We start from the raw sequence: 27,680 nt of genomic DNA, 5'->3' as shown, positions 1-27,680 counted from the left end.
CCAGGCTGATGGGCTGGGCTGGGCTGGTGCCCGCAGCTCACCCTCTGCTCAGAGCACACAGTTAACATTCCTTGGGTTCCTTAGAGATCAGTAATTCAGTCCTCAGGGTGGCTCACCAGGAGGCACGGATGCCTGCAAGCTTTGCTTTGTATCGCATCCTTCTGCTTGTCCAAAGAGATGCCAGGCTTGGGCCATTTTACGAAGTTTAGCGAGATTGGGTTTAATCTACAGGAAGAAAGAGAGTAACTCCAGTGAGCAGTAAGAAAAGCTAAGTGGCATATAAATATTCCCCAACTGTGGCTGTTTAAATCTGTTTCAAGTTCTCAGAAAAAATTGTAGATTTCCTTAGAATAAGTGGGACTGGAGAATTCAAGCATAGATTTCCATTCCTTGGGAATGGGGCCAAAATTTTTTTCTTTTTTTTCTTTGTCAAGTGAAACAAAGTTTCTAATGGGGTAAATCTACTGGATGAGTGAGGAAACAAAAGTTACCTGAGTCTCCATATAAGAAAAGACTTTATAGCCCCCAGCAGGGAAGGTAAATGAAAGATTCTGCGGCAACGTGGACATTTCTATTATGCTCTCATGTTGTTTCATTTAAGATTACAACAAGGACAGAAAATGTTCTTTAATTCAAACCATTCTGTGCCTTTGCTGCATTATTCACATCACTGTTCCTGGACAGCTGAGGAAGCAGCCAAAACATGGAGCGCTCTCCTCGTTTGATTTCCTGCCTGGTGATCCCCATGTCATAACTCCAGAGGTCCTCGGGGGTAGCTACCATTTCCAGCAAGGCCCATCAAGCAGTGGGTGTTTAGGCTACATGTGCCAGCAGTGAATGTGCTGTGTTTCTACCAGTTTTCTGCAGCCCCAGAGGGAACTTCCGCATCTCATCAAGCCTAGAGCCGGTAGGTGGCAGATGCATAAGTCTGCACATGTGTTAAGCTTAAAAAATACAAAAGCTTCATATGTATAATCTGGCAGTTAAGCCTAAACTCCACTTTGAATTTGAGCTAGATGATGAAATGATGAGGCTTTATATAAAAATTCCAAAGCATATTTTTCAAAACTCTTGTATTCTAGAAAGGATTAAGACAGATTACATTTGGAAAATAGGAGCTGGAAAAGAAAGATAAACCTTTCTCCCTCTTGTCCTGTTAGTCATTAGCGTACCTGTTTTTCCTGCCCCAAGTGGTCTATGTCTGCTAACGGCAGCATGGATGGCCTCCCGTGAGCACACTGGAACGGCAGCTGGCAGCGGGACAGGGCTTCCATAAGGCGACAGCTCTCCTCTAGGCTCAGGCCATCATTAAACTTAATGGCCCCTGGATGAAAGACAGAAACAAGGTTATGTGTGTATGCCGGGACGCCCATGCTTATTCTGGGTCAGAGCCAAATCTCTGGGAAAAGTGAGATGTTTCTTAGGCTTCCTTAATGTAGCTTTAATACTACTTGAAATTGGCATGTACAACTGTGTATGACACTAACACTTCTGAACTGACCTGTCTTCTTAGCTTTTCTTTCTTTTTTTTTAAAAAAAAGATTTATTTATGTATGCATACAAGAGCTGGGGTACAGGCCAGAGAAACGGGGGGTGAGATGATTCACCAGAGACAGAGTGGGGAGCAGAACAAACAGATTGACCAAAGTACACTGCTGAGAGAAGCAGCGGGCGAGTCAGGAGAGGTCTGCTGCGCCATGTGGGTTGCTCCCTGGCTGGCCGGGGATCAAACTCGTGCTGCAGAGACTGCGGATTGCTTCACAGTGTGATGCTTAACCCCTTGCACCACCAGGGAGGCCCTCTTCTTAGCTTTTCTTTATGGACTAGCTGCCTTCCTAATCCTTGTAGGAGGCTGTCCTTAACTTGTTAGGATTTTTTTTCAGAGTTCTCAAAGGAGCAAGAACAATAGGGCCCCCTACTCCTCACAGGTGTGTGAAATAGAGGTCATCTTGTGTCCACAGTCTGTTAACCAAGATTTCTCACTGTTTCCTACATGTCTGTTTCATGTGCTTCTTTTTCCTGCTTCCATAATCTAAACTAAACTCGCATACTGTCAGGACCTGCCTTTATGCATACATTAATTCACTCAAATATTTATTAAATATATACTACTTTGCATTAGGAAATTTGCCAGGCAGTGAATGAAACAGATGGAGCCTATGGTCTAGTAGGTGAAATGAACATTAAACAATTCCACAAAAACTTAAACTATAAATATATGTCTGATAAAATCTAGGGTATGAAAAAATATATAATAGGAAAACCAAGCCCAGTTAAGGAGGCCAGGGACGTTTTCCTGGCAAAATAATCTGAGACCTCAGGTTAAGGAAGAAGGGCTGCCCGGAGGAGCAGAAACGTATTTTCAGACAGAGGAGAAAGGCAAAGGGCAGAAGTTTAGCACACGAGCCCAAGCTCAAGGAGAAGGCTGCAGTGTAAACAGCCAGGTGGGGAGTGATGAGAGTTGAAACTAGGGAGGCAGGCAGTGGCCAGATCCTGAAACCCTCAAAGGCCAGGACAGAGAATAAAATTTTTCTCCTAAGAGCGATGGGTAGTCAAGGAAACACCTTAGCAGAATGGCATGCTCAGAGGAATGTTTCAAAAAGATTGCTGAGGGCCTCCCCGGTGGCATAGCAGTTGAGCGCTGGCTTGCGAGGCTGCCCGCAGCCTCTGCAGCACCAGTTCGATCCCCAGCTGCTCCCCGGCCACCGGAGAAGGGTCCCACATGGTGCGCAGACCTCTCCTGCCGCCCGCTGCTCCCCTCAGCAGTGTACTTCGGTCCTTCTGCCTGCTCTGCTCTCCCCTCTGGCTCTGGTGAATTCTCTCACTCTCCCACGCTTCTGACTGTACCCAGTGCTTGTATAAATAAATAAATAAATCTTTAAAAAAAAAAAAAAGATTGCTGAGGGAAGAATGGCTTGAAGGGGCGCCAGAATGAACATGGGGAGACTAAAGGAGAGGAGTCAACAGCGGCAAAACTAGAGACGTGGGAGACACCACATCACACAGATTTAAGATACAGCCTGAAGGTAGATAGGATGAAACTGGGTGAGGCGATAGATATGAGGATAAAGATGAGATAAAGGGGAGAAGGGAGAAGGATATTTGCAGGAGACAAATGAGGGGCTGAGGTTATTGAGCTAGAAAACAAAGGAAGAGAAGAGAAAGTAGATGGAGAAAATGGAGGGAGTGTGTCAGGGGACTGGAGACCCCGCTGTGACCAAGTAACTGTTGCCATGGACCCTACAGGTCATGTTCCCTAAGTAAACTCCTCCAAAGCCATTTTCCGTATTTTTCATATTACCCTTCTCTGTAAAATCTAAAGGTTGTATTGTCACCTTTTTTTTTTTTTTAAGATTTATTTATTTATGCATACAAGAGCTGTGGGGCAGCCCAAGGTGTGTGTGGGGCTGTGTGTGAGAGGATTCAAGAGACAGAGCGGGGAGCAGAACAAGTGGATCTCCCAAAATACACTGCTGAGGGGAGCAGCAGGCAAGACAGGTATATTGTCACCTTTAGCCTCTTCCTTACCAGCCTAGTTTCTTCATACTCATCATTGTTCCTCATAGAATTAATCTGCTTCTGCCTTTGAGTAAATCGCACAGATTGTTTACTCCTCATGTAGTAATCCATGTTCCTCAGCTCATTTAAAACTTGACTCAAAATGCTTCTCCTGTAAGTTACTCCTCCACTCATATAAATCAGTCTATGTTTATGATCAAATACAAATGTTGCTATTTTGCTTTGCAAAAATACTTTTTAGAGTTCATTTTTTTTTTTTTTTAGTAAGAGAACAGACAGATTTAGTAAAAGACAGATTTATTCATGTAGTGAGTGGGAGTTCACCAAAAAAAGTATGACTTTCATATTCATTTTAATTCAGTTTCTTGATCTAAATTTTATCCTTCATGAGCCAAGAAGCAAATGTGCTCTCTGCTTCTTTCCTAATTGCTGTACCCGCCAGTACTTAGCAGAGAGGCATCCAACAGCAGGTGTTTTACTTACCATGGCAGGCTTGGGATGCCAACACCCTCTGGACAGTCAGTGGCAAAGTCCCTTGGATGCCTCCCGTGGTCTGGAGTAGCTAATGCATAAATACATTTTTTATTAATGGAAGGAGATCAGACAATGAAGCCTTTTGTGTGGTGCCTCTGTGTGAAACCCCAAAAGAAGAGAAAGGTTTACCTCCACTTGTTCACGAATAAATTCCTACAAAGCAAAAAGGAAAAGAAAGGTATTAGTCTATCATTATCTTATACTTGATAGTTCATAAAATACCCCCATTTTCTTCATTATATGCCTCCTGAAGGAGAGCTCTCTAGCAATACAACACTTAGGTGCAAAGAATTTGTTATAACGCACTTGGAATACGAAATACTAAGACAAGTGAATAGATTTCTTATTGAAGAGAGAATATATTTAGCTACTGAAACCTCCTTAAGTGATAGTTTATCAGCCTAGGGGGTTATGTAACTGGCAAGAGTAGCCTTGATGATTCAACGGATTCTAAATATCAGGGCGGCTTCTCACCAAGAGGCTGTCTGTATTTATAATTTTAGCCACAACAAGTGTAATATTACATACAAAGAGAATAAATACACAACAATCATCAACACAACTGTGCACTCAGAATAACACTTGCTTAAATATAATAAACAAAAGTAGTCTCTTTAGTTCCCATGGGCTTTTTCTTTTTACAATTCCCTTAGGGTCCAAAAGTTCATTTTCCTAGGCATTATTTTGTTAAGTTTCTCCGTACCAATATATCTCTGTCCCAGGGGCAGCCTTTCCAATAGTAATATCCCTCTATATGTTAATATTTACAAAAGGATTTTAAATAAATTATTCACATGTTTAGTTTGTCTAACTTCTGAAGGTCAAAAAGACTGTACTAAAGATCAGTAAAACCAAGAGTCGGTTCTTCAAGAAGATAAACAAAACTGACAAACCTCCAGTTAGGCTCACAAAGAAGAGAGAAAACTTTATATATAATTAGAAATGAAAAGGGAAAAAACACAACAGATATAATAGAAATACAAAGGGTCATAGGTTATTATGAACAACTATATGCCAACAAATTTGAAAAATTTGAACAACTATATATATGCCAACAATCTTGAAGAAACAGATTCAGTGCTACAGTAATACAGCCTACCAAGAATGAACCAAGAAGAAACAGAAAACATGAATCAGAGTAATCACAATTATGAAAATTGGAACAGAAATCAAAAATCTTCCCAAAAAGCAAAAGCCCAGGACTAGGTGGCTTTATAAGTAAATTTCATCAAACTTTAAAGAAATTTTGCCAATTTTGCTCAAGCTATTACAAATATTGAAGAAAGAATATTTACTAACACATTCTAAGATGACAACATTACAGTAAAACTAAAACCAGACAAAATGATTATAAATGAGCAAACACTGACAACCAAATTGAGGTTTCTGAGGTTAAGGGGCCTGCGGGGGAGGAAGGAAGGGTCAAAGAGCTATAAGGGATAGTGGTAGATCAAAAAAAGAAAACGTAATGGCAAGAAGTTATTTTTAAATATGGCACATTTAATAATTTCTTTACAAGAAAACACAGATTTCTTTACTCCTAGATATGGTGATATATAAATTCACTTTCTAAGATTACAACACGTATATTTTCTTTTCAAATCAGATTCGGAAAATTCTCTTCCCTACCTCGCACATAATCTGTAGTCCACCAGGTTTATAAATGAGCATACTTAGCAAAAGCTAGTGGTAGGTACTATATATTTTTTAAAACTATGTATTTCTCCAAACAAACCTAAACAAAAAGATATTTCATAACACCTGACCCATTAAAAAGGCTTAGTGTAGATACAGATGAAACTGAACTTCATTATCCTTTTTCATGCTTACATATTTGGTAAGGGGAAGATGAATCTCATCTTCTATTCATTTCATATTTCAGTAGTTCAGTTTATGGTGGATAATTTAAATAGCATTAAAAAGGCTCATCCATCAGGCTGATGGACAGAACTCTATAAAAAGACGTATCAGTGATCTTTCATCAGCTAGAATCCAAGCAGCTACCTCCTCTTCAAGACAGTTTTTGTTCCAGTTTTTTTCCAGAGTCAACAAAATCTCTCTTGATCAGCCTGAGTTAACATAATCAAGATTTTCTGAAACCATAAGCTTTGTTTCAACTTGAAGTAAACTCCTTACCGTCAGGCTTTGAAGTCACTTTAAGAAAGCTTTTATTGTAATTTTCTGGTTAAATACTTAGGGATTGAATTACAATAAAAGATTCTGGCAGATCCTATCTTTTGGATTTAAGACAATTTGGAGGTGAAGCCTTAGAGAAAAAAGCTCTGTTGGTAGAAAAGGATGCTGCTGACAGCAAGGCAAAGTTTGACCACAGCACAATTTGGGAAGGGGTGAAAGCAAGGGAATCCCAAAGCTGGCACTGTTAACGGCCTCTTCATTACAAATGTCTCCTGATGCTTAGCCTACATATATGCTTAAATCTCTCCCACCTGAACACAAAAAAGATCTTTCCTGAACCTCGTATTCTGCCTCACACTTCCCAACCACTCCTGACCTTTCTCCATGTCTCTTCCGTGTGCAGCCAGAGTTCTTGAAAGAGCAGTCTCCTGAGCTCCAGTTCTCCCCTCTTCACACCCTCCCTGACCATCAAACCCTGTCTTCTGCCACCCCCCCGACCTCAGAAAATGATTCCACAAGGTAACTGAAGTCTGTCCTCATGACAGCCAAATGCAACTTTTCAGGCTTCAACATGTGGCCATGGTTGACCTTCTTTAAAACTTCCTTGGCTTTAGCAGTGCTACTCTCCCCACGTCCCCTACCCCGACCAAGTATTTTCAATCATCCTTTACAGTTTTTTCTTTTTGGCAGTAGCTTTCCAGACCTTTGCCAAAACATATACACCCTGAATGTTGGTGTTCCACAGCCTCTACTCTTTGCTCTCTAGTCTTCATATTTTCCCTGGACAATCTCACTTCCTCTAGAAGTTTCTGCTCCAGTTTCTGATATTATCAAAATATATAAGCTGTTAACTCCCAAATAGTTATGTAGAGGGCCCTTCTTTCCCAAGCACTAGGTCTGTCAGTCTGCCTCGCCTCTGGACATGCCTCTTGAAGGCACTTTCATGTGTTTAAACCTGGGTAACTAAGCCGACTCTCAGCCAAGAGTACTCCTCAACCATGGCCTTTTTTCTGTCAATACCAACCCCACCCTTCTGCTCACCCACATTAGAACTCGCAGAATCATTGCTTGTATTACTCCCTTTATCCCTTTTATATTCTAGTGCTACCAGGTTCTCTTGATTCTACTTTCCAAATTATGTTTTAAGTTCTTCCTCTCCATTTCCACTGCCTCGTCCTCTCTTATATGAACCAGCGTGATGGCCTCCCAACTTCTCTCCCTACCTTAAATCTTTCTCATATCTACCTAGCCCACAATTTATCCACAAATCTGTTTTAATTTTTAGATATTACTAAAGTAATTCAGAAAATGGTAGACAAAATGGATGTGCATTTGTCTGTGCCCCAAGTAGAAAGAGCTAGAGAGTAAGAAACCATAATGGATAAAACAGACTGCTAAACAGATTTAAAAAGACAATATATATGTGATGATGCACCAAATAAAAAATATAGTCACTGAAATGAAAAACTCAGAGGACAAGTTAAACATCTAATTAAAGCTCAGGTAAGGAGAAAATTTAATTTAGTTCACTGGAAAACAAATGAGGAAATTTCCCAGAATGCATCAAAGGGAGATAAAATAAAGGGAAAAATAAAAGACATGAAGAATAGAAAGAGAAGGTTCAGTAGACATCTGACAGGATTTCTAGTAGTCAAAATAAAATATGGGACGAAGACGCAATGCCTGAAATGATAACAACTCTACATTTTTCAATTGTAGAACACCAGAGACAGAGGAGAAAATCTTAAAAAGCAAACAACCAGAGAGAAAATCAGACTACCTACAAAATAATAATTAGCTAGACAATGGATTTCAATGGCAAAAATAGAATGTCAAAAGTAATGGAATAGGGCCTCCCCAGTGGCGCAGCGGTTGAGCGCTGGGTTGCGAAGCTGCCCGCAGCCTTTGCACTGCTGGTTCGATCCCCGGCTGATCCCCGGCTGATCCCCGGCTGCTTCCCGGCCACCGGAGAAGGGTCCCACATGGCGCGCAGACTTCTCCTGCCGCCCGCTGCTCCCCTCAGCAGTGTACTTCGGTCCTTCTGCCTGCTCTGCTCCCCGCTCTGGCTCTGGTGAATTCTCTCACCCTCCCGCGCTTCTGACTGTACCCAGTGCTTGTATGTATGTATGTATAAATAAATAAATAAATAAATCTTTAAAAAAAAAAGTAATGGAATATTTTCAAAATACTATAGAATAACTGACAACACAGAATTATATTTTTAGCTAGACAATCAGGTAAATGTGAAGGTAAAATAAAGATATTTTCAAAGGTAGTTTATCATTCATGGACTCTTATTTTTTTAAATATTTTATTTATTAATTTTTGCATAGAACTGGGGTATAGGTCAGAGGTGTGGAGGGTGATTCACCAGAGACAGAGTGGGGAGCAGAACAGGCAGATCTACTGAAATACACAGCTGAGGGGAGCAGCACACGAGACAGGAGAGGTCTGCTGCGCCATGTGGGTCACCTCCCTGGCCAGGGATTGAACTCAGGCCACTGCTGTGATAGCGCTGAGACTTACCCCTAAGCCACCAGGGAGGCCCATTCATGGACTCTTGGTAAAAGAACTTTTTAAGAGATTTACTTCAGTATAAAACTGAAGACAAGGAATAAGTATGGTAAAAGAAGCAATGTGAACAAAGACTCTTGGTTAATTTAAATAAACAGTGACTATAAAATCAATGACTACCAAGAGGATAAAGAACAAGTTAGAATTGAAATAGGAAACAATGCAGAAGATGGAAGAGTGCCGGAAGCTAAGTATTATAAGGTTTGTGTGCAGTTTAGGAAGAGAATGGAGAAAAATATATAAACTTTAATCTTTGGTAAGTATGCGGCTACAATTCAACTTCTAAACCAGTAGAAGGAAAAAAGAGAAATCAAGAAAACTAACAGAAAATTAAAAAGGAGGACTAAAAAGCAACAAAGACAAAATAAATTATGTCTGTTGTTAAAAAAAAAGAAACCCAAGAAAGAAGTATCGGTCCTCTTCAACTCATCATGCCACACCTCAGCAGGCCTTTCTCAATGAAGTCTATACAGTAATCATATTTAAAATGCAAAGCTAAAATGCATCTGATTCCTCTTCACTGGCTGCCTGCAGGATAAAGGCTAACCACTTAGCAGAATATGTTAAATCGCTTTATCATTTGGCCATGACAACCTATCAAGTCCCTCATCTGGTGCCACCACTACCCTGGATACCTCTAGAAATTAGAGCCATATAATTTTGGTAGATCCTTTAATATCAGATCCACTCAGGTCTCTGTTATCTGTTGCTGTCTAGAATGCCCTTCTGTCCTCTTCTGTACTTGGCAGGCTCCTATTGCTCTGTAAGACTTTCCCTAAAAAACAACTACAAAACAGCTTTTCTGTGGCAGCTTCCTTAATCTCTACCTCCCTGGACACCGTTACCATTCTGTTGGTCCACAGCACTTTTGAACATACCTTGACACATTTCACCGTATTATAATTATTTATATGTTCTTCCTCGCCTTGAGCTAATCCATCTTTGAATCTCTAGCACCTGGTACACAGGAGCTAGTCACAGATACTTACTGAATAAAAGCTGACTATAGAGAGAACCGCTGAATAAACCACGAGGTCACTTAGCCATCTCCTCAACCTCTGCAGCTCTGTCTTACCTCCACGATACTCTTGGTCACAGTAGATCTTCCTCTTCGAAGTTCACTGGCTTCTCTTTCTACAAAACAGAGTGGTACTTTTCCTACAAGGACCAGAGAATTACTGGTATCTGGAAATATAATTTCAAGGCCCAGATCTTCCAGATTTTTGTGGTAACACCTAAAAAGATAACCTCAAATGTAAAAGTGTTACTTCATTCATGTTTCATTACCACATCCAAAAACTTAATAGTTTCTCAAAAGCTGCCACAAGCTTTAAAAGTTATACTGTTTAGGGCCTCCCTGGTGGCGCAAGAGGTTAAGTTTCAGCACTCTGAATCTATCTACATCCACTGCAGCACAAGTTTGATCCCCAGCCAGGGAGCTAACCCACATAGCTCAGCAGACCTCTCCTGTCTTGCCTGCTGCTCCCCTCAGCAGTGTATTTCAGCAGATCCGCCCATTCTGCTCCCTACGCTGTCTCTGGTGAATCTTCTCACCCCTCACACCTCTGGCCTACACCCCAGTTCTTATATGTATAAATAAATAAAAATAAATCTTTAAAAAAAAAGTTGTACTGTTTTTCTCTCACACACTATTTTTAGGATTTTACTATCAAATTTCCTTTTTGAATTACAGTAATCTTCATTTACTTTTCCCTCTTTTCCATTGAGAAGATCAATTTGTTTCTAAGTTTTTATTCTTCACTGAGGAATTGCTAACTTCTCCTTGTTGCTGGCACTTAAAGAAGTTTGGCACAAACCAAACAGCTGAGAATGTTTTGAATCAGCATTAAAGCAGGGAGGTAATTAACAGCCTCAGGAACTGAGAAGTCCTGATTAACGGGATGTAAATATATGGATCTGCCTCTAATATAATTTATGCTCCAGGGGAAAGGATTTATTGGCAGTAGCATTGTCCCAAACCTGAAAATAATTCACAGACAATTCTCCCTTTTTCATTTCCAATCAACTGTGCTTCCCAGAGTGGGAAAACGTCCTATCTGGTGACTCACTATGTGATTTGCTCCTTGTGGCCCAGTGTTTTACTTTCTTCCCAATATGATTATGGTAATGAAAACTAAGATTCTAGAATGCACCAAGGCAAAGCAGAATGGAAGCAATTACTGCAGTAACTTTGCTCTCAGAAACAGCACAGCATAAACACTCACTATTCCAAGAAATGGTAATAGTGTTCTAAGCCAACCGCTGGAAAAAATTATGAAGGAAACTCCATCCTACACTCAACAGATGTGCTATAGTGGAAACAACAAAATTTGGAGTCAGAAAACCTATATCTGAGTGCCGGTGCCACCACTTCACAGTTGTTATCACCATGAATGAGTCATGTAACCTCTCTTGGTCTCACTTGTCTCTTCTGAAAAAATGGAACACTACGTCTGCTTATTCCTTACAGAATTATTGTGAGAATTTACACTACCAATGTCACACTCTCTTGGTGGTACTAACCGTAAGAGTCTTCTTTGTTCTTCTGTGACTGTTATCTCCAGAGGAGGACTTATAGTGGAAGACAGTAATTTCTTCCGACCAGAGCCTTGTGACTGCTGCTTCTCATAGGAATCTGTTGGAAGAAAGAGGATCAGGTGAAGAGTAGGAAGGAAAGTCTCTTAGATTCAGCTAAAAATGAAGCATAGTAAGGCAGAACTATGTTAATCATTACACTGCCTAGCAGGTTGTTCAATATTCACTTTCAGGCTTTGAATTTCCATTATTAAAGTCCAACTAGAAAGTGTGCAGTCCATTTATTTTAGCAGTTATTTTCCAAAATAAGAAATATTAAGACTTAAACCGTACAGTCAATTGAAGCAGGCAATGTTGCAATATTCCGGTAGTCAATAAACGTGGTTTCAGTAACAGAAGTGAATAATGCAGAAATATAACTGGGGAAATATAACAAGGGCTCACTATATAATTCTATAGTTCAAGAAGACTTCCCAATGCCTTCAGAAGGGTTTCCCAGGCTTTGGAGAGAATTAATTACTACTAATCTCAAGTGGTCCAGAGTCTATAGCAAGTAAGTTTTTCTAAGACTGTCTTGACTAGATCTTTCCCAACAATTAGGTCTTCATTTTATAAGGGAAAGTGAACATGAAAGTAATATCACTGCCACTGGTACATGACACATCTCCCTGGGTCCTCAGCTAATTCTTTTTTTTCCCCCCAAAGATTTATTTATTTATTTATTTATTTACGCAAGCACTAGGTACAGTCAGAAGCGCGGGAGGGTGAGACTTCACCAGAGCCAGAGCAGGGAGCAGAGCAGGCAGAAGGACCGAAGTACACTGCTGAGGGGAGCAGCGGGCGGCAGGAGAGGTCTGCGCGCCATGTGGGACTCTCCTCCGGTGGCTGGGGAGCAGCAGGGGATCGAACCGGTGCCGCAGAGGCTGCGGGCAGCTTCGCAACCCAGCGCTCAACCACTGCGCCACCGGGGAGGCCCCCTCAGCAAATTCTTTGTCACAGGATTTTTCACTTTCACAGTCAAGATTTTCCCGGTATTTTACCATTTGGGGCTGAGAAAAATGGTCAGAGATTAAAAAGCACATATTGCCTTGGGAAGGACACATAACCAACTGGTATGGTTGTCCCTGGAAAAGAAATGAGGTGGGGTGAGGGATGGGGTAGAAAGGAGACTTTATTAAATTCCCTTTGGAAACTTTCAAGCCTGACCCTATTTTAATATGACCTATTCAAAAACAAATTAAATTTTAAAATAAAAACAAATAGTGTGCTGGTGGTCCCTGCCTGGTGAGCTGTGAAGAAGGCCAGACGGGCATGGGCTACGAGGGCCTATCTTTGTGCTGGATGTCGTCATAAAGCAGCCTGATCCTTATGTCTCAATCTTCAGGGTTGATGACAAATACATACAAATATGCTTCTGACCATGTGAGACCCACATGTTTGAATCAGAAAGGAGAACCACATTCTTTCAATTACAAAAGAAGCCAAACCAAAGGCTTTAGCTAAAATTTTTAAACATACAATTCAGCTTTTCTTACAACAGCCACAGTTAGAAAAACTCGTTCACATGTTCTGTTTTTTTTCTTATTTACTTTGACACATATTCTGATTCTGATGGGGAGTCTCAAATCCTTCTAGTCCCAAAGATCCTTACCAATAATAAGCTGCTCCAAACGGACACGTTCATGGGCAGCATGCTGGTCCACCAAGACTAGCAAGTTCCCACCTAGAAGAACAGCAACAATTGCTGAAGTTTCCAATTCTCAGATCAATATTAAAATAATCATGGTGTGTTGAGGGAGAAAAAGGTTAAACAATTTAACAACTTGAGGATAAAAGAAACATACATACTGATTAGTAAAAATTATAGCCTTTATTTCCTAAAAAATTATGGGGAAAACGACAACAAATTTAACCCTGATGAAAAACTCTATTTCTAAAACAAGGTTAAAACCCTGTTTAAACACTGATTTTACGTTATTAATTAAAATTTGATACAGTGCAGGATTGTTGAAAGATACATTATTAAAATCAGCTGAACTTGATTTGTAAGCTACAACCCACAATGAATGAAATTCTAGTACAATTCAGATCAGAGGCCAGCATATTTTTTTTCTGTGACAGGCCAGATAGAAAATATTTTAGACTTTTTAGACCCATAGCTTCTGTCACAGCTCTTCAACCATTCATTTTGAAGCGAACTAGCCATAGACAATATGTGATTATAGCTGTGCTCCAATAAGACTTTATTTATGAACACTGAAATATTAAGTTCATATAATTTTAATGTGTTATGAAATATTCTCTTGCTGTTTCCCCAATTATTTAAAAATATAAAAACCATTCTTCTATCCCTGAATAGAGAAAAACAGGTGAGCCTGAATTTGGCCATTTGGTCACAGTTTACCTGGCTTTAGATTCAGGCCTCTCAAACTGTAAGATGCATAGAAACCACCTTGGCATCTTATTAATACACAGATTCTGATTCAGTAAGTTAAGGGTAGGATACAAGATTCTACAATTTTAACAAACACTCAAGTGCTATTCATAGACCTTGATAGTGAGTAACAAGACGTTAGACTCTGAGGTGCAAGAGAGGAGGCAAAATGTCAGGACCCAAAAAGCCAATTTTCACTGGCAGGTGGACTGATTTCTCTAGTACCCATATACATCTTTTTAGCTTGTATGTTTACTTCTTTTGGCCAAAAGGTTAAGGCTTATTGCATTGATAACAGTGAAAGAAAAATTTTCTTGAATTTGATAAAAGTAAACAATGCCTATGTAGGGGAGCAAAAAATCTGCCAACCCCAAACATGTCGTTTGGCAAAAACTTGATTTCAGGGAGGGGCTTGGAAGGCTGGGTTAAGTCTTTTTCTGATTTTTATATCTAAAGTTCTCTCTGTAACAGGTCTATTCCAGGAAGACCTAATTCCCTATCTCCTTCAGAAGAAGACAGAAAAATCGCTTTGTTTTCCCCCACCAAACACCCTGACTTCCCTTCTCTTCCCCCAACCTCCCCTGATAAGCTATTTAAGATGGCATCTGAAGCCACGTGTGAGTTACTCAGTCATGCTGGGTCTCACCCATGTACACAGAAACCATACATATTATTATTAAACTTATATATGGCTTTTTAAAAATCAATCTGATACTTGTTTCATTCTAAGCTACCTAGAAGAACCCAGAGGGGTGAAGGGTGATTTCCTTTGCTTCTCAACAACTTTACGCCCTAAGTATCTTTCCAATACATTTGCTTCTCTCTAGGCTGCACCGGTCCCAGATAACTATCATTTCCTAGAGATCACACCTTCCCAACAGTCTTTTTGCTGCTACTGGGCCTGCACCCCCACACCTAATCCATTCTACATACTACAACCAGAACATTATTTTTGAGATGCACACATGATGACACAGGCCACTGCAAAAGCAGTATCAGAAAAACAACAATAACACAAAAGAAAAAAAAAGTTATCCACTGCTTCCAATTGGTGCTGGGACAAAGACAAAGCTCGTAACTGGAATCGAAAACCTGGCTCCAATCTGCTTCTCTTGTCCCAGGTCCTTATTCTCATTCCAGAGGCATTGCCTGGACTCCCCTCCCTAAGGGAGAGGAGATCACAATTACACCTTATTCCCTCTGCCCAGCATATACCTCCCCTCTCTCAATCTCGTTAATTCAAGCTAATATTTCAGATATCATTTACCAGGGAAGGCTTCCCTGACTAAATCAAATCTCCCAATACAGGTTCTTACAACAGCTCAGTTCTCAACTTCATATCACTAGTTAGAGTTTAAATTTTAACATGTGTTAAATTAATTAATTATCTCTTTCCCCTGCATATATCTTTTTTCCCACTATTGGTGGGCCTAATACTGTCAGTCCCTGGCATACAATAAACATTTGATCAATATCTGTTGAATAAATTACTACTACCGATAATCTTGTAAGTGTAATGTATTTATATTTGTAATATCTTACAATAATAACTACTAATAGTACTTACAAACTATTTTTGTTTTATTAAAGCAGGTTACCAAGATACTGTATGTAACTCTTGATAAACCTAACAGTTCATTTCATAAATTTTCTATTATTATAAAGGGAATACATTAAGATATTATTTAAAAGTCACATAATATATTTTTTTTTACAAAATATTTTAAAGAGAAAGAGATAAAATATCCCCTTGGCCCACCTCCATTCTCAGTTGCAAAGGAACTATTGTTAATAGTTGAACACATACTTTATAGATATATGTTTATGTGTATGTCTCTGGAAACAAAATGTACTTTAAAACTACTGTTTCATAATAGCAACTTAGATTGGTTTTCTCTCATCTGTCCAAGTCATTGCAACTGATTGTGTAATAAAAAATAACCGTTGAAGGAGGCTAGTAGAAGAGAAGATGGTTACTAATCCGAGGCTAAACGTCAGTCTTACCTGCCTCTCCATTCTCTTCAGTCTTAGTGCTCATTACACAGGCAATAAACTTGTTATCCACTTGCTGGAGAACCTGCCACACATTCAAATAAACGGTATAAAACTAAATAAAAATGAACAAAGATTTATCTGCATAGAAGGAGACAGAACTATACTTAATTGAGTGTAATTTGTAGTATGCTATACATAGTTAAGACTGACGTGAGGTGCTGAAGAACTGAGGAGCCATTAGGACGGGGGAGAGACCAGCAAGAATGAATACAGACATAAAAGGAAGGAGACCACAAGGCAGCTAAGATGGATGTGTTAACAGCAAATGTCAGAGCAGACCCAAGGTGTTTCCAACAGAATGACTCTTAGTAATAATGTATTATGATCAGAGAGCTTTTAAAGCCCTTTGCTTTTCCTCTTGATGCTAAAACCTCCAGAGAGATTTCAAAGTATATGTGGCTTGACAAGGGTGGTCTGTATCATTAATCCAATATCACAAAAATTAATCTAGCTTAGGTCTTACAGATTTTTTTAAAATAAGATTTTAAAGTCAATCTTTTACCTGCATTGAATGAATCATTTCTTTGGTAAAACGATAGGGAAACAAGATGTTGTGGATCTTAACTGCCAAGCTCTCAGCCTGGCCACTGCTCACATCAACAGCAACCTAAAAAGACAAACACAAACATCATTTAATATTTAATTTTTTATGTCTGCAGAACTGTTTTGCCAAAAATCTCAAAGTGCTTTAAAAATACTCATTTTGGGCCTCCCTGATGACCTAGGGGTTAAGTCTCAGCACTATCACCACTATGACCTGAGTTCAATCCCCGGCCAGGGAACTAACCCACATATTGCACAGCAGACCTCTCCTATCTTGCCCGCTGCTCCACTCTGCAGTGTATTTCAGTAAATCCTTCTGTTCTGCTACCACTTTGTCTCTGGTGAATCCTCTCACCCCCCAGACCTCTGGCCTGTACCCTAGTTCTTTTGTGCAAAAAAAGAAGAAAAAAAGCTCATTTTTACAGAACGTAGAGGTGGCTTGAATTCAGGGAATTTACAGAGATTCAAAAGACTATGAATTATTACTCAAATGATAATTTTTGTTTATAAACAAAATTACTGGCAAACCCAATACTGTTGCAACAACCATTTGTCTATGCTCCATGATCAATTTCTTAAAGACATCTTAATTGAAGAATTAGTAATCAAATACTCAACAATTATGCATCCTCATTACTACACACAAAGTACATTCTGTGATAACATACCGAGAACATCCACTCAGGTCCAGTGATGAACTGTCCCTTTTGTAGAAGATTCACTGAAGTTAATCTTTATCTAATGAAAACAGTTTTTACTATCACCATCCTAAATACTTTGCCAAAGGTGCAAGTGAGGGTTTTTAAGAGTGGCAAGCACTCACTATCCACACACTGATAATACATGTTTAATCCAAAATGTGTGAGTTCCCAAGATGCTATGAATTCTGATTCCTTCTCTCTACATTAAATATTAATTTCCAAATAAATTATTTGGAAACATGCCTACTTCACATTCAAAATTACAGATCAGTACAGTGATTCACACTAATATTCAGCTTAAAATTTTAAAGTAGCAGGTAAAGAAAAATTGTTGCAGACCCACCTCTGGAAAACGGGCAAATACTGGATTGTTCCATTCTGAGAACAAAGACTCAAGCGATTCTCTACCAAGAGCATCACCCATAGTATCTAGGACAAAAGGGGACAAGTATAAAGTTAGCATCAAAAGCCTCAGGGAAAAGGATGAATGGCATCTCCTATTTGTTGTGGTGCAGCCTCAAAACCAAAGATCAGATGTACTATTCCCACACTCACAAATGCTCAGTATTTGCTGTGTCTCTAAGTTACTTTCACCTGTTGCTTTTTAAACTAGAGTTGATAACTCTAGCTTCTGGCATTGTAAATTTTTCTCCCAACTCTTTACAAAGATTTTTCAAAATAAAAGCCCTGAAGAAACAGGATCAAATTAGTAGTCTCACTTCCTTTAGATAAAAAATATACCTTATCTATTTCCAGAAGCAAAGAAAAAGTCAATAAATGTTCATAGCTTTTATGAATCTAAGAATTTTATGTAAAAACCATTGCAATATGGAGTGCAACTCCAGTCATGAAAAATAAGAAACATTTTCTCAATCATAATACACAACAAACTGTGCATAGTCACCCAGTATTGACCTCAAGTCTGGAAAAGTAATTTCTGATCTAAATGCATGCACTGAACTACTTAGTTCTGCTATTAAATAGGACCGTGGGGAATTTCTGGTTCCAGTAAGGCACAGCTGGCACTGATCAAGCTTAATAATAAAACGCTTCTTGTTTTTTTTTTTTTTAATTAGGTGGCACGGTATGTACCAGGTAGTTGTACTGGCAATCTCTGTGATTGCCCCTACCTCTGTTATTCCGTATCATCATAATCCTGTCTTCCCGAGCTCTAGGAAGGAAAGGAAGAACAAGGCTGCTTCTAAAAGGATGACACCTGTACTGAGATCCTAAATATAAAAACAAACAAACAAACAAGAAAAAACTAGACATTTGAACTCAAATATAACAACTTACTTAAAAATTAAGTTACATAAAATCTTTTGCATAAACTGAATCAAAACACAAGCAGACTATGGAACACTAGATTGATAGTCAGAGGTTCTTTCATAGAATGATTGTACTAATTTAAAAATCTACCTCCTCCCTGGAGGTGCAAGGGGTTAAGCACCGCACTATGAAGCGATCCACAGCATAAGTTTGATCCCTGTCAGGGCCACAGCTCACATGGCGCAGCAGACCTCTCCTGTCTCGCCCACTGCTCCCCTCACAGCAGTGTTTTTCAGTCAGTCTGCCTGTTCTGTTCCCCACTCTGTCTTTGGTGAATCTTCTCACCCCCCGCATCTCTGGCCTGTACCCCAGCTCTTATATGAACAAATAATTCAATCTTTTAAAAAAAATCTACAGTAATGCTTAGTCCCATTATACATATAAACCCGACAGAATGACTAACCTGAAATAGATCACTGAGTCTCAACACAGGAGATTTTGCATCTGGAACATTTAGACCATGTATTGAGATACTTTGGTTGTTACAACTTCAGTGAGGAGTGCTACTGACACTTAGCAGACAGAGGTTAGGAGTTCTGCTAAATAAACTAAAATGGGTAAGACAAACCCTACAACAACGAATTATCTAATCTGAAACCTCTTCAGTGCTGCTGTTGAAAAACTGTATTAGACATATGGTCATACTTAATTGTCATCCTTTGCTGCCTGGTGCAGCTATCACAAACCTCTCATTAATAGGTCTCGTCTCCCCAGCGTAAATCTCTATTGTAACGTTTACTTCATTGTAGTATAATTATGTTTGGTTAGCTGTCTTAACTAATAGACCAAACTCCTGAAAGCAAAGTCAATTAATCTGCAATGTGACAGCATCTAACAGAGGATGAAGAGTCAACAACTGAGTGAGTAAATTGAGATGAATGAATGGAAAGTTCTCAATTTAAACTCCAAAGTCTAGACGTATGGGGCCCAAATTCTCCCCTCCTCTCTAAAATATGACCAGCTCTAAGTTTTAGAAACAACACTGAATTTGACTCTTTTTGAACAGGAACAAAACATGACAAAACTATTATTTAAAATATATATATATTTGTTGAACCAAAATTAGAGAGAGATGGATTCAGAATGACAAAATTAAAGATATTTTAAAGAAAAAACTGCCCGGATTTAGACACTACTCCTTCAAATTACTTTTACAGATCCTCTCCTCTGTACAATTAAGATCACCTCTTAATAATTTAACTTATGTAACATTGTTATGCTGGTTCAACAATTTCCCACTATAGTAATTTCCAGAAAGGTAACATTCCTTGTGAATGGAGGGTGCTTAGCAGTCATCTACTTGTTCTGTACCCCAAATACTTGATTTTCCACTATGAAGCTTTGGGTTTAACATGACCCTCAAGGGCCTCCCCGGTGGTGCAGCGGTTGAGCGCTGGGTTGCGAAGCTGCCCGCAGCCTCTGTGGCACCGGTTCGATCCCCGACCACCGGAGGAGGGTCCCACATGGTGCGCAGACCTCTCCTGCTGCCCACTGCTCCCCTCAGCTCCCTTCAGCTCCCCTCAGCTCCCCTCAGCAGTGTACTTCGGTCCCTCTGCCTGCTCTGCTCCCCGCTCTGGCTCTGGTGAATTCTCTCACCCTCCCTCACTTCTGACTGTACCCAGTGCATGTATAAACAAAACAAACAAACAAATAAATAAAACATGCCTCTATAAAAAAAAAAAAGACCCTCAAAAAGTTCATTACAATACTTTCTAACCCTGAAAGTTAAGTAGGTTGAAGTGTTTTAAACATCTAGATTTATTTAACAGGAGCCTGTTTATGTTCAGCGCAGTAGGCAACATTCTCCCTCTGTTTTAGCAATAGACTTCTCAGATTAATATAATCCAGTTTTTTTTTTAAAGATTTATTTATTTTATACAAGAACCAGCGTACAGGCTGGTGCGCGGGAGGGTGAGAGAATTCACCAGCGACAGAGCGGGGAACAGAACAGGCAGGCAGACGAAACACACTGCTGAGGGGAGCAGTAGGTGAGACAGGAGAGGTCTGTCGCGCCATGTGGGACCCTCGCCGGTGGCCGGGGATCGAACCTGCGCTGCAGAGTCTGTGGGCAGCTTCGCAGCCCAGCGCTCAACCGCTGCACCACCAGGGGAGGCCCTCCAGTTATTTATTTATTTTTTGTCACCACATCAGAAGTAGTTGTATTTCAGGAAGATGAGGTGCAGTGCCTTAGATTTACCTCTGATAAGTATTCCGTATAAATCAGGACACAGACTGAAAAACACGTGTGTCTTTAAGAGCAACCTGATAGTCTCAGGAGCAGTACTGAAAGGAAAGGGTTTTCTCCTATTTAATATTTTGAGAGTTACTACAGTACTTGTTTTTTTTTACAGCCAAAAAAAGAAAAAAGATCCGATATAACGTTAAATAGAGCTTCCTGCAAAAGAGATTAATTTGTGATTACATTCACCAATTTACATTATTTTGTAGCACTCAAGACTTTCACTGTGGCTGTACATTTAATGTTTACCCTCCTGATGTAAAACCAAGATTAGAGCCAGATGGAAATCAGCTTTACCATCTCCCAACATCTGGTTCTCAACACCTGCCAAAACAAAGTCACCTTTAATGTTGCGTGAGACCTGAGAACTGAAAGTCCTAGTCTAGGCTCTCATATAAATTCTGTGTTATGATCTAAAAGCCACTTTACTGTCTTCCTAAATAACAGTTTCTTATGCCATAAACAGATCAAGTGGATTAGCATATATATTATAATAAAGCACATTTGAAAAGTATAGCTATGAGAGTACATATTGAACCTATATTCCAAAAAATTTATGGTCAACCTAGGAAAAAAGTTCATATAGTGTTGGACGGAGCCATAGGTTTTACTGGGAGACCAAGGATGATTACAGGCTCATTCTGGCCCTTAAACTGGGAGTCACAGAGAGCAACTTCCCAAAAAATTACCGCACTGCCATTACAAGTGCCTTGGAGACACATTTCCAGGAGAGCTGTCTATATGGTGTGGGGGGTGGCCGAGGAGGGGGACTGTGCCATGGTGAACAGCACCATGGTACTATTAATAGTACCATTTTCATAAAAATTTGTCTTGTCCTCCCCTGCAAACACCTCCACAGACACATATACATACACTTCTGCATCGGTCTTTCATCGTATTTCCAGATTTAAATAGTATTGATGCTTCATAATTAAAATTCAAAATGTTCTCTAAGTGCTGAGATAATCTCAACAATGACGATTCTACCCCTTGACATTATTCCTATTTCAAAAGCATTTCATGCCAGTGAATACTGTGCACATACCGTTCTCAAGCACGACATCCACGGCCACAGTTGTCAGGTCTTTAGTACAAGCAGCCTGAGCATCTTCTGTAGGTGCAGTGAACGAGCTAAGCCCGGTGATCTTGTTAATATAGACCATCCTTCCCAGGGCTACATCAAAATGCTGCTGCCAATCCAAAGAACGTGTGTTTGGCTCTTCATTTTCAGAACAAGTTCTTGCTGCCGATTCCTGACTCTGAAAACAAGTTCCGTTGGGCGCCACTGTGGAGTCCTCCATGTGACTCAGTAGCATTCTATTAGAGGGGTCAGGACTTCCTATCTGTTGTTGTGAGGCTATAAGAACATTTGAATCTTGATTGGTAACTGGAGAATTATCATAAGGGGGTATCAAAGGAGTTTCTGGCATCACAGAGTTCTCTATTGTAACATTGTTAGAATATGTTTCAACATCTTTATTGGAGGAGTGATCCTGTGCCACCCAGTCTGATGTTGGGAGGATGCCACCCTCTATTTTTGTAGGTTCATTTTTCAGTAACTTGTAAGAGTCTTGGGTTAACCCACTGTACAAATTACCATCTTTCTTACTGGAATCTGGTTGTGGAAGCTCGTTAAAATGATTCATCATCTCCACTGTGCACATCTCTCTTTCAGAATCTTTCATTCTGGATAATTTAGAAGCTAACGATGCAGGTGACTTCTCAATGCTCAAAGGTTTTTCATTTATATGAGGTAACTCCTGTAGAGTTATAGGACTGTCTCTTAAGCAAGGCATCTGTTCCAAACAATCTTCTTCCTGGGAGAATGGAAACTTCTCAGAATAAAGGATGCGACTTACTAGCTGACAGCTACTATTTGAATCATTATGTTTCAGAGTGGTGATGTCACAAATGTCAGAGTTATCAATGTGGTTTTTGTCTTTCTGTGGAATGTCAGGTTCAACCTGAGGGCTGAGATTGGTAATGATTTCACAATTATTATTTTCTTCTTCTTCTGTATTCAGAGGATTTTTCACCCTCCCATATTGCCTCTTAAACTTCTCTAAAGATCCTAATTGCAAACTTAAGCATAGCTTCTTATGGGCTATGGGTTTAGAGGAACTGATTAATTTCTTTGTTTTCTTACTACCACTTGAAACATGTCTACACCAAGGGAAAGAGGTTGTGTTAGGTAATAAGCACCCTGTGTGTGGTTTTTCACTGTGTTCCTGGAAAACAGCAGAATTTTTGTAAGCTGCTACAGGCTTGCTCTCTATCCCATAACTTCTACTTGCTCTGCTCAATTTTTTGTTGGGCAGCTGAGGGAATTCTTTACTTAACGTGCGGGTTAAATCTTCGATATTTGGAGCCTCAACTGAAAGGCATGTTCTATTTCCAAATGCTTCTTTGGCACTCACAGGACCAGACTGAACACAATTTTTAAATAAAAGCTCTGTTTCTGTCGATTTAGCCTGCTGACTTTGTACCACATGAGTTATGAAGCCAGTGGAAGATAATTTAACTTGTCCATAACTAAAAACATTTATTCTTCCACAATTACTAGGTTCTTCCTTTCTGTTTTCTTCTTCTCTATGAGCACCATGTGCTCTTAATAATGCTGTCTCAAAAGGCAGAGGTTGGCATTCCACTTCAGTAGCCTCTTTAAATCTCTCTACTTGATTTTGAATTTGATTGTTCATCAGGATGTTGGAAGCCATGCCTTTAAGAGCAGTACTAACTTTCTGTATTTCTAGGTCTTCTCCACTCTCCTCCAAGTGATGTGATGTTTGAGAAGGGCTTGCAAACATTTCTGAACTTGTTGCTGGTGGATTTTCTGAAGAGTTAAGTTCTAAGCAAGATTTTTTATGCTTCTTACTTTCTCCTGATTCTGATACTTCAGCTGTTTCTTGTTCTATGAGCCTTGATTCTAAGCAAGAGCGCTCTTTGTTTTGCAAAGGTGACTCTGTCATTTTACTATGGCTTGGGCTATCTGATTCTTGAGTATACAAAAATGAGCCATTTGTCTTTTTTCTGATAACCTCTGGATCCCTAAAATTTTCTGTGTTTATGTTTTCTCTAGTAGCTTTTCTTTTCACAGCTTTGGATTGCAAATTAAACATTTCATAGGAATCTAAAATATTAGTACATGCTTCTTGGAAACAGACCTCGTCACACTTTTCATCAGTGGACACCTGCTTCTGAAGAGTAGCACTAAATACACTAAAATCATTATCTTCACTAAATTCTCTAATGTCTTCCCCTGATAATTCCACAAATAATTTTTCTTTCTTTAAAAACATTTTTACTCCTTCCTGGATGCAAACCGAGAGAGTATCCCAGTTCTGAAACTCAATCAGAGTTTTCGCTGGCTCTATGCACACATCATACTCACAGAACTGGCACTGCACGTTGATTACATAGATTCCATGGAGTTCTGGGTTAGACCGATGCCGAGGACTTGAATTCATTTGCCTACTGGCAGAGCCATTCTTTGGCTTGCATATAATACTTTCTTTCCTTAATAAAAAGTCAATGAGTTTATGCAACTTTGTCTTTAAAACTAGCCTTTTGTTCACAAACAAAAACTGCATATTCTTATTATAATGTGCTTCAGAGCTGATATAGCCACTAAGCTCAAACTCCTTGTATTTAAATTTTATTTCTTTTAACTTTTGGGACTTACCCAGTCCATAAATTTGACAAAATCGGGAACATATGTCTTTGGTTTTGGGGAGCTGAAGAACCATGGAACCAGAAACATCATTTCTCAAAGAGAAGGAAACGGAAGGGTGCATGAGTGCTAGTGCTTCTATCCTCTGCCTCACTTTCTCAAACTCCAGTCTGGGATCCATGCATTTCCTCCTTACAGGTAACTGGTAAAATAGATTATATACTGTTACTGTTGTCCCGGTGCTTGGTCTGTTCAATTCAGCTTCACAAGCTTTCAGGGCTTTTCCATTCTGAAAGAGTTTGACAAAAGTTTTCATTGTCCTGTTTCTCTTGGATGAAATTTCCACAGCACTGGCCATGTCAGCTATACTTGCCAAGGCCTCCCCACGGAAACCATAAAACCTTGGATTTTCCAAGTCCTGTAGCGAGTTGCATTTACTAGTGAAGTAACGATTTCCCACCTTGTCTACATCATCACTCCCCATCCCCGATCCATTGTCTATGACTTGAACTTGGAATGTTTCCAGATTCACCCTGACAGCCACACATTTTGCTTCAGCATCAATACTGTTGAGGGCAAGCTCCTCAACACACTGGCCCAAGGAGCATATAGCCAGACCAGAACGCAATTTGGCTTGCACTTCAGTTGACAAGCTCTTGATCATGGCAGGTTGAAAGCTGGTGAGAGAAGCAGGCACTTGTTTCCTTCTCGGACTGGGAAGAATTGCCTATGGGAGGGGGAAACAAACACTATCAAAGCTTCAGAGTTACATAGCATTACCCATTTCTCACGCGCATTATGAAGAATTATCATTTGAGGTAAATAATAAAATCGCTTATTAAACCACCTTGTAAAACAAAACAAAACAAAACAAACTGTAGTTCTGATCTCTAGGCAGACTACACAGCTCATGCTTGGTGCAATGGATTTAATATCCAAAGCAACCGTCATAATTTCATCATTTTCACTGCCCCTTTTTAAATCCCACATGCCCCAAAGTGAACTCATAATCACACTTGAAGTTGACTCGTAAAGAGTGTTCAAAATTCAATCACTTTACCAAAAACAGATGCATCAACTAAATTCAGCTAAGAAATGTTAGCTAGAAATTACTTATGAAAAAAAGTCCAAGTTTCATAACATTGGTACATTACACAATATCATGACTTTTAGAAAAAAAAAAAAAACAGTGAAGTGTTAAGAGCCTGTAATAAGGAGAGTAATAAAACAAGAGGAAAGAATTTTAACTCTAATTGTATCAAGAAGACATAAAGAGATTTATCATCATCACCACCGTCATTATTGGTGGTAGTGGTTCAATGCAGTTGCCTCGAAGGAAAGAAACTGAAAATGGCAACGGTCAAGGCAGGAAAATTCCTTTTCATCCTAAGGACATTAGCATCGTTTGATTTGAAAATCTTGTTCTTGTATTACTTTGACAAAGTTTTCAAAAGTCTTTACTAACATTCTTTTGCATTAATACTATTTTGGTCACTGGCAATAACAATGATGCCAAAGGGCTGTCGCAACTTGACTTTTAAGTTTTCTTGCAGGGAAAGGAAACAGCCTTGGGGTGTAATGACAGGTCGCCCCCCTCCCCGCAGGCGGGCGGGGCCTCTCAGGAGACGCGGCTTCGCACCCCAGCGCTCCGAGCGCAGCTCCCCTGTTTTCCGAAATAATGGGATTTGCAGTCGGCAGCGAGTGAGAGGTAAACGTTAACTAAGCATTGCAGCGACGCCCCACCCAGCCTCTTCCTGAGTACACCCCAGTCCTGTCAGGGTCCCAGCTCCTGGGACAAAGGGGCGCTCGGCTCCCGGCCCGGAGGGGGGGGGGGGGGCGGCGGCGCAGGCGCAGGCGCCACCCCGACCCCCAGCCCCGGCCCCGCCCGCCCGCCCGGCCGCGCTCCCGGCCCGGAGGCCGCCGCAGCCGGCGCGCAGGCGGGGTCCCGGGGCCCTTCTGGCATCAGCTCCTGGGTCATGCGTCCGTGGCCTGCTCTCCCCACGTCACCTCGAGTCCGGTGTCACCAGCTCCCCGACACTAACCGTCTAGGCCGCCGGACACGCGCACGGTGGCGCACGAGGGTCGTGCCCGCGCGAGCCCACGCGCATGCGCTTTGGGGGAGACGCCGGGAGACTGCGTCCGGACGCGGCCCGAGGCGCATGCGCAACCGTGGCCGCTGGCGCGCTCCCGCGTGCCTCGGGCTCTCCGCGCCGAACGCCCCCGCCTCTCGCTTAACCGGCGGGAGGAGCCGCTTCTAGCGGTTAGACGGTTGTTTTTCCTGTCTCCCATTTCTTCTTTGCGCTTACTAACCGCATAATCAGTGTGTGTTTTCTCTGTTCACGGTCTTCCCTCGAGTGTCAGCTCTCTGAAGGTGTTGTGTTCACTGCACCGGCCTCCGTCCGTCCCAGGCATGCGGCCGGGCCGCCGTCGGGCACTGGAGAACACAGAGCCTCCCATGTGAGGAAATGAGCTGGAAAAGACAATATATCAAGCTCTTCTCTAAATTTACAGATGAGGACACCAAGCCCCTTCATTGGCTTTTTTCGGTGTCTTCCCAAGCCTCTGCAGCTTTCATGAGAGCAGATTGCGCAAGAACACTGAGAATAGGTGTTTGGGAAACTGTCTCATTTTCACTGAAACACTACATTAAAAAAAATGTATGACAAATCAAATTTGTCTAATGCAGGAAGATTTCGATATCAGTTTAATGGCTAACCAAACCACATCAGACTGGTGGTGCTGATGAAGTAAAATCCTGTTTGTATTAGTTTGCTAGGGTTGCCATAACAAAAATACCACAGACTGGGCGGCTTAAACAACAGAAATTAATTTTGTCATAGTCCTGAAGGCTGGAACTCTGCTATGAAGGTGTAGACACATGATTGATTCCTTCTGAGGTCTCCTTGATGTGTTGGCTGTCTTCATATAGTCCTTTGTGCACACACAGATTCTGCCCAACTTTTCTCTTTTTGTAAATACACTGGAGCATATTGGATTAGGGCCCACCCACTCTAATGACCTCATTTAATCTTTAATCTCTTTAAAGGCCCTATCTCTGACTACAGTCACATTCTAAGGTATGGGATGTTAGGACTTAACTAACATCTGAATTGGAGGGGGGGAGCAGACATAATTGAGCCATAACATTGTTTTATGTGAATTCCTTATTCAGAGGAAAGGAATGACAGTAGAAACTCCAGAAAACTAAAAATTAGTCCAAAGGATCATTTAAACAGCTAACAAATTGAACTTGTGATGTTTGTTGTTATTAACATGAAATTTCCTGAAAAAAACTTCATGGAAACCTTTTAATGACTCAAAGTAACTGCTAACTTTTCTTTCAGATCTCTTTAACTTCAAAATTCTCTTCCCACAGATGTCTTTGGAATAAATACCCCCTATTTTGTCTAA

At 40.5% G+C, this 27,680-nt stretch overlaps 1 protein-coding gene across 2 annotated transcripts; it reads right to left on the bottom strand.

The window, feature by feature from the left end:
* Positions 1 to 102: 102 nt before the first annotated feature.
* MLH3 (mutL homolog 3) lies at positions 103 to 26,331 on the bottom strand (the record flags this gene model as incomplete). Of its 2 annotated transcripts, XM_084241364.1 has the most annotated exons (13): positions 103 to 225; positions 1,173 to 1,324; positions 4,003 to 4,081; positions 4,183 to 4,206; positions 9,839 to 9,998; positions 11,287 to 11,398; positions 12,950 to 13,021; positions 15,737 to 15,809; positions 16,290 to 16,394; positions 17,375 to 17,460; positions 18,162 to 18,260; positions 21,645 to 24,996; positions 26,294 to 26,331. In XM_084241364.1, the coding sequence occupies 12 exons, from the start codon at positions 24,931 to 24,933 to the stop codon at positions 103 to 105; spliced, it is 4,374 nt and encodes a 1,457-aa protein (XP_084097490.1). The 2 variants fall into 2 exon arrangements, with proteins under 2 accessions (XP_084097490.1, XP_084097489.1); XM_084241363.1 differs by lacking the exons at positions 12,950 to 13,021; positions 26,294 to 26,331 and having other exon boundaries at positions 21,645 to 24,933.
* Between the last annotated feature and the right edge of the window lie 1,349 nt (positions 26,332 to 27,680).

This window comes from Talpa europaea, assembly GCF_964194135.1.
Source record: "Talpa europaea genome assembly, chromosome: 8".
NCBI lineage: Eukaryota > Metazoa > Chordata > Mammalia > Eulipotyphla > Talpidae > Talpa > Talpa europaea.
This window is presented reverse-complemented; position numbering and strand designations above follow the sequence as displayed.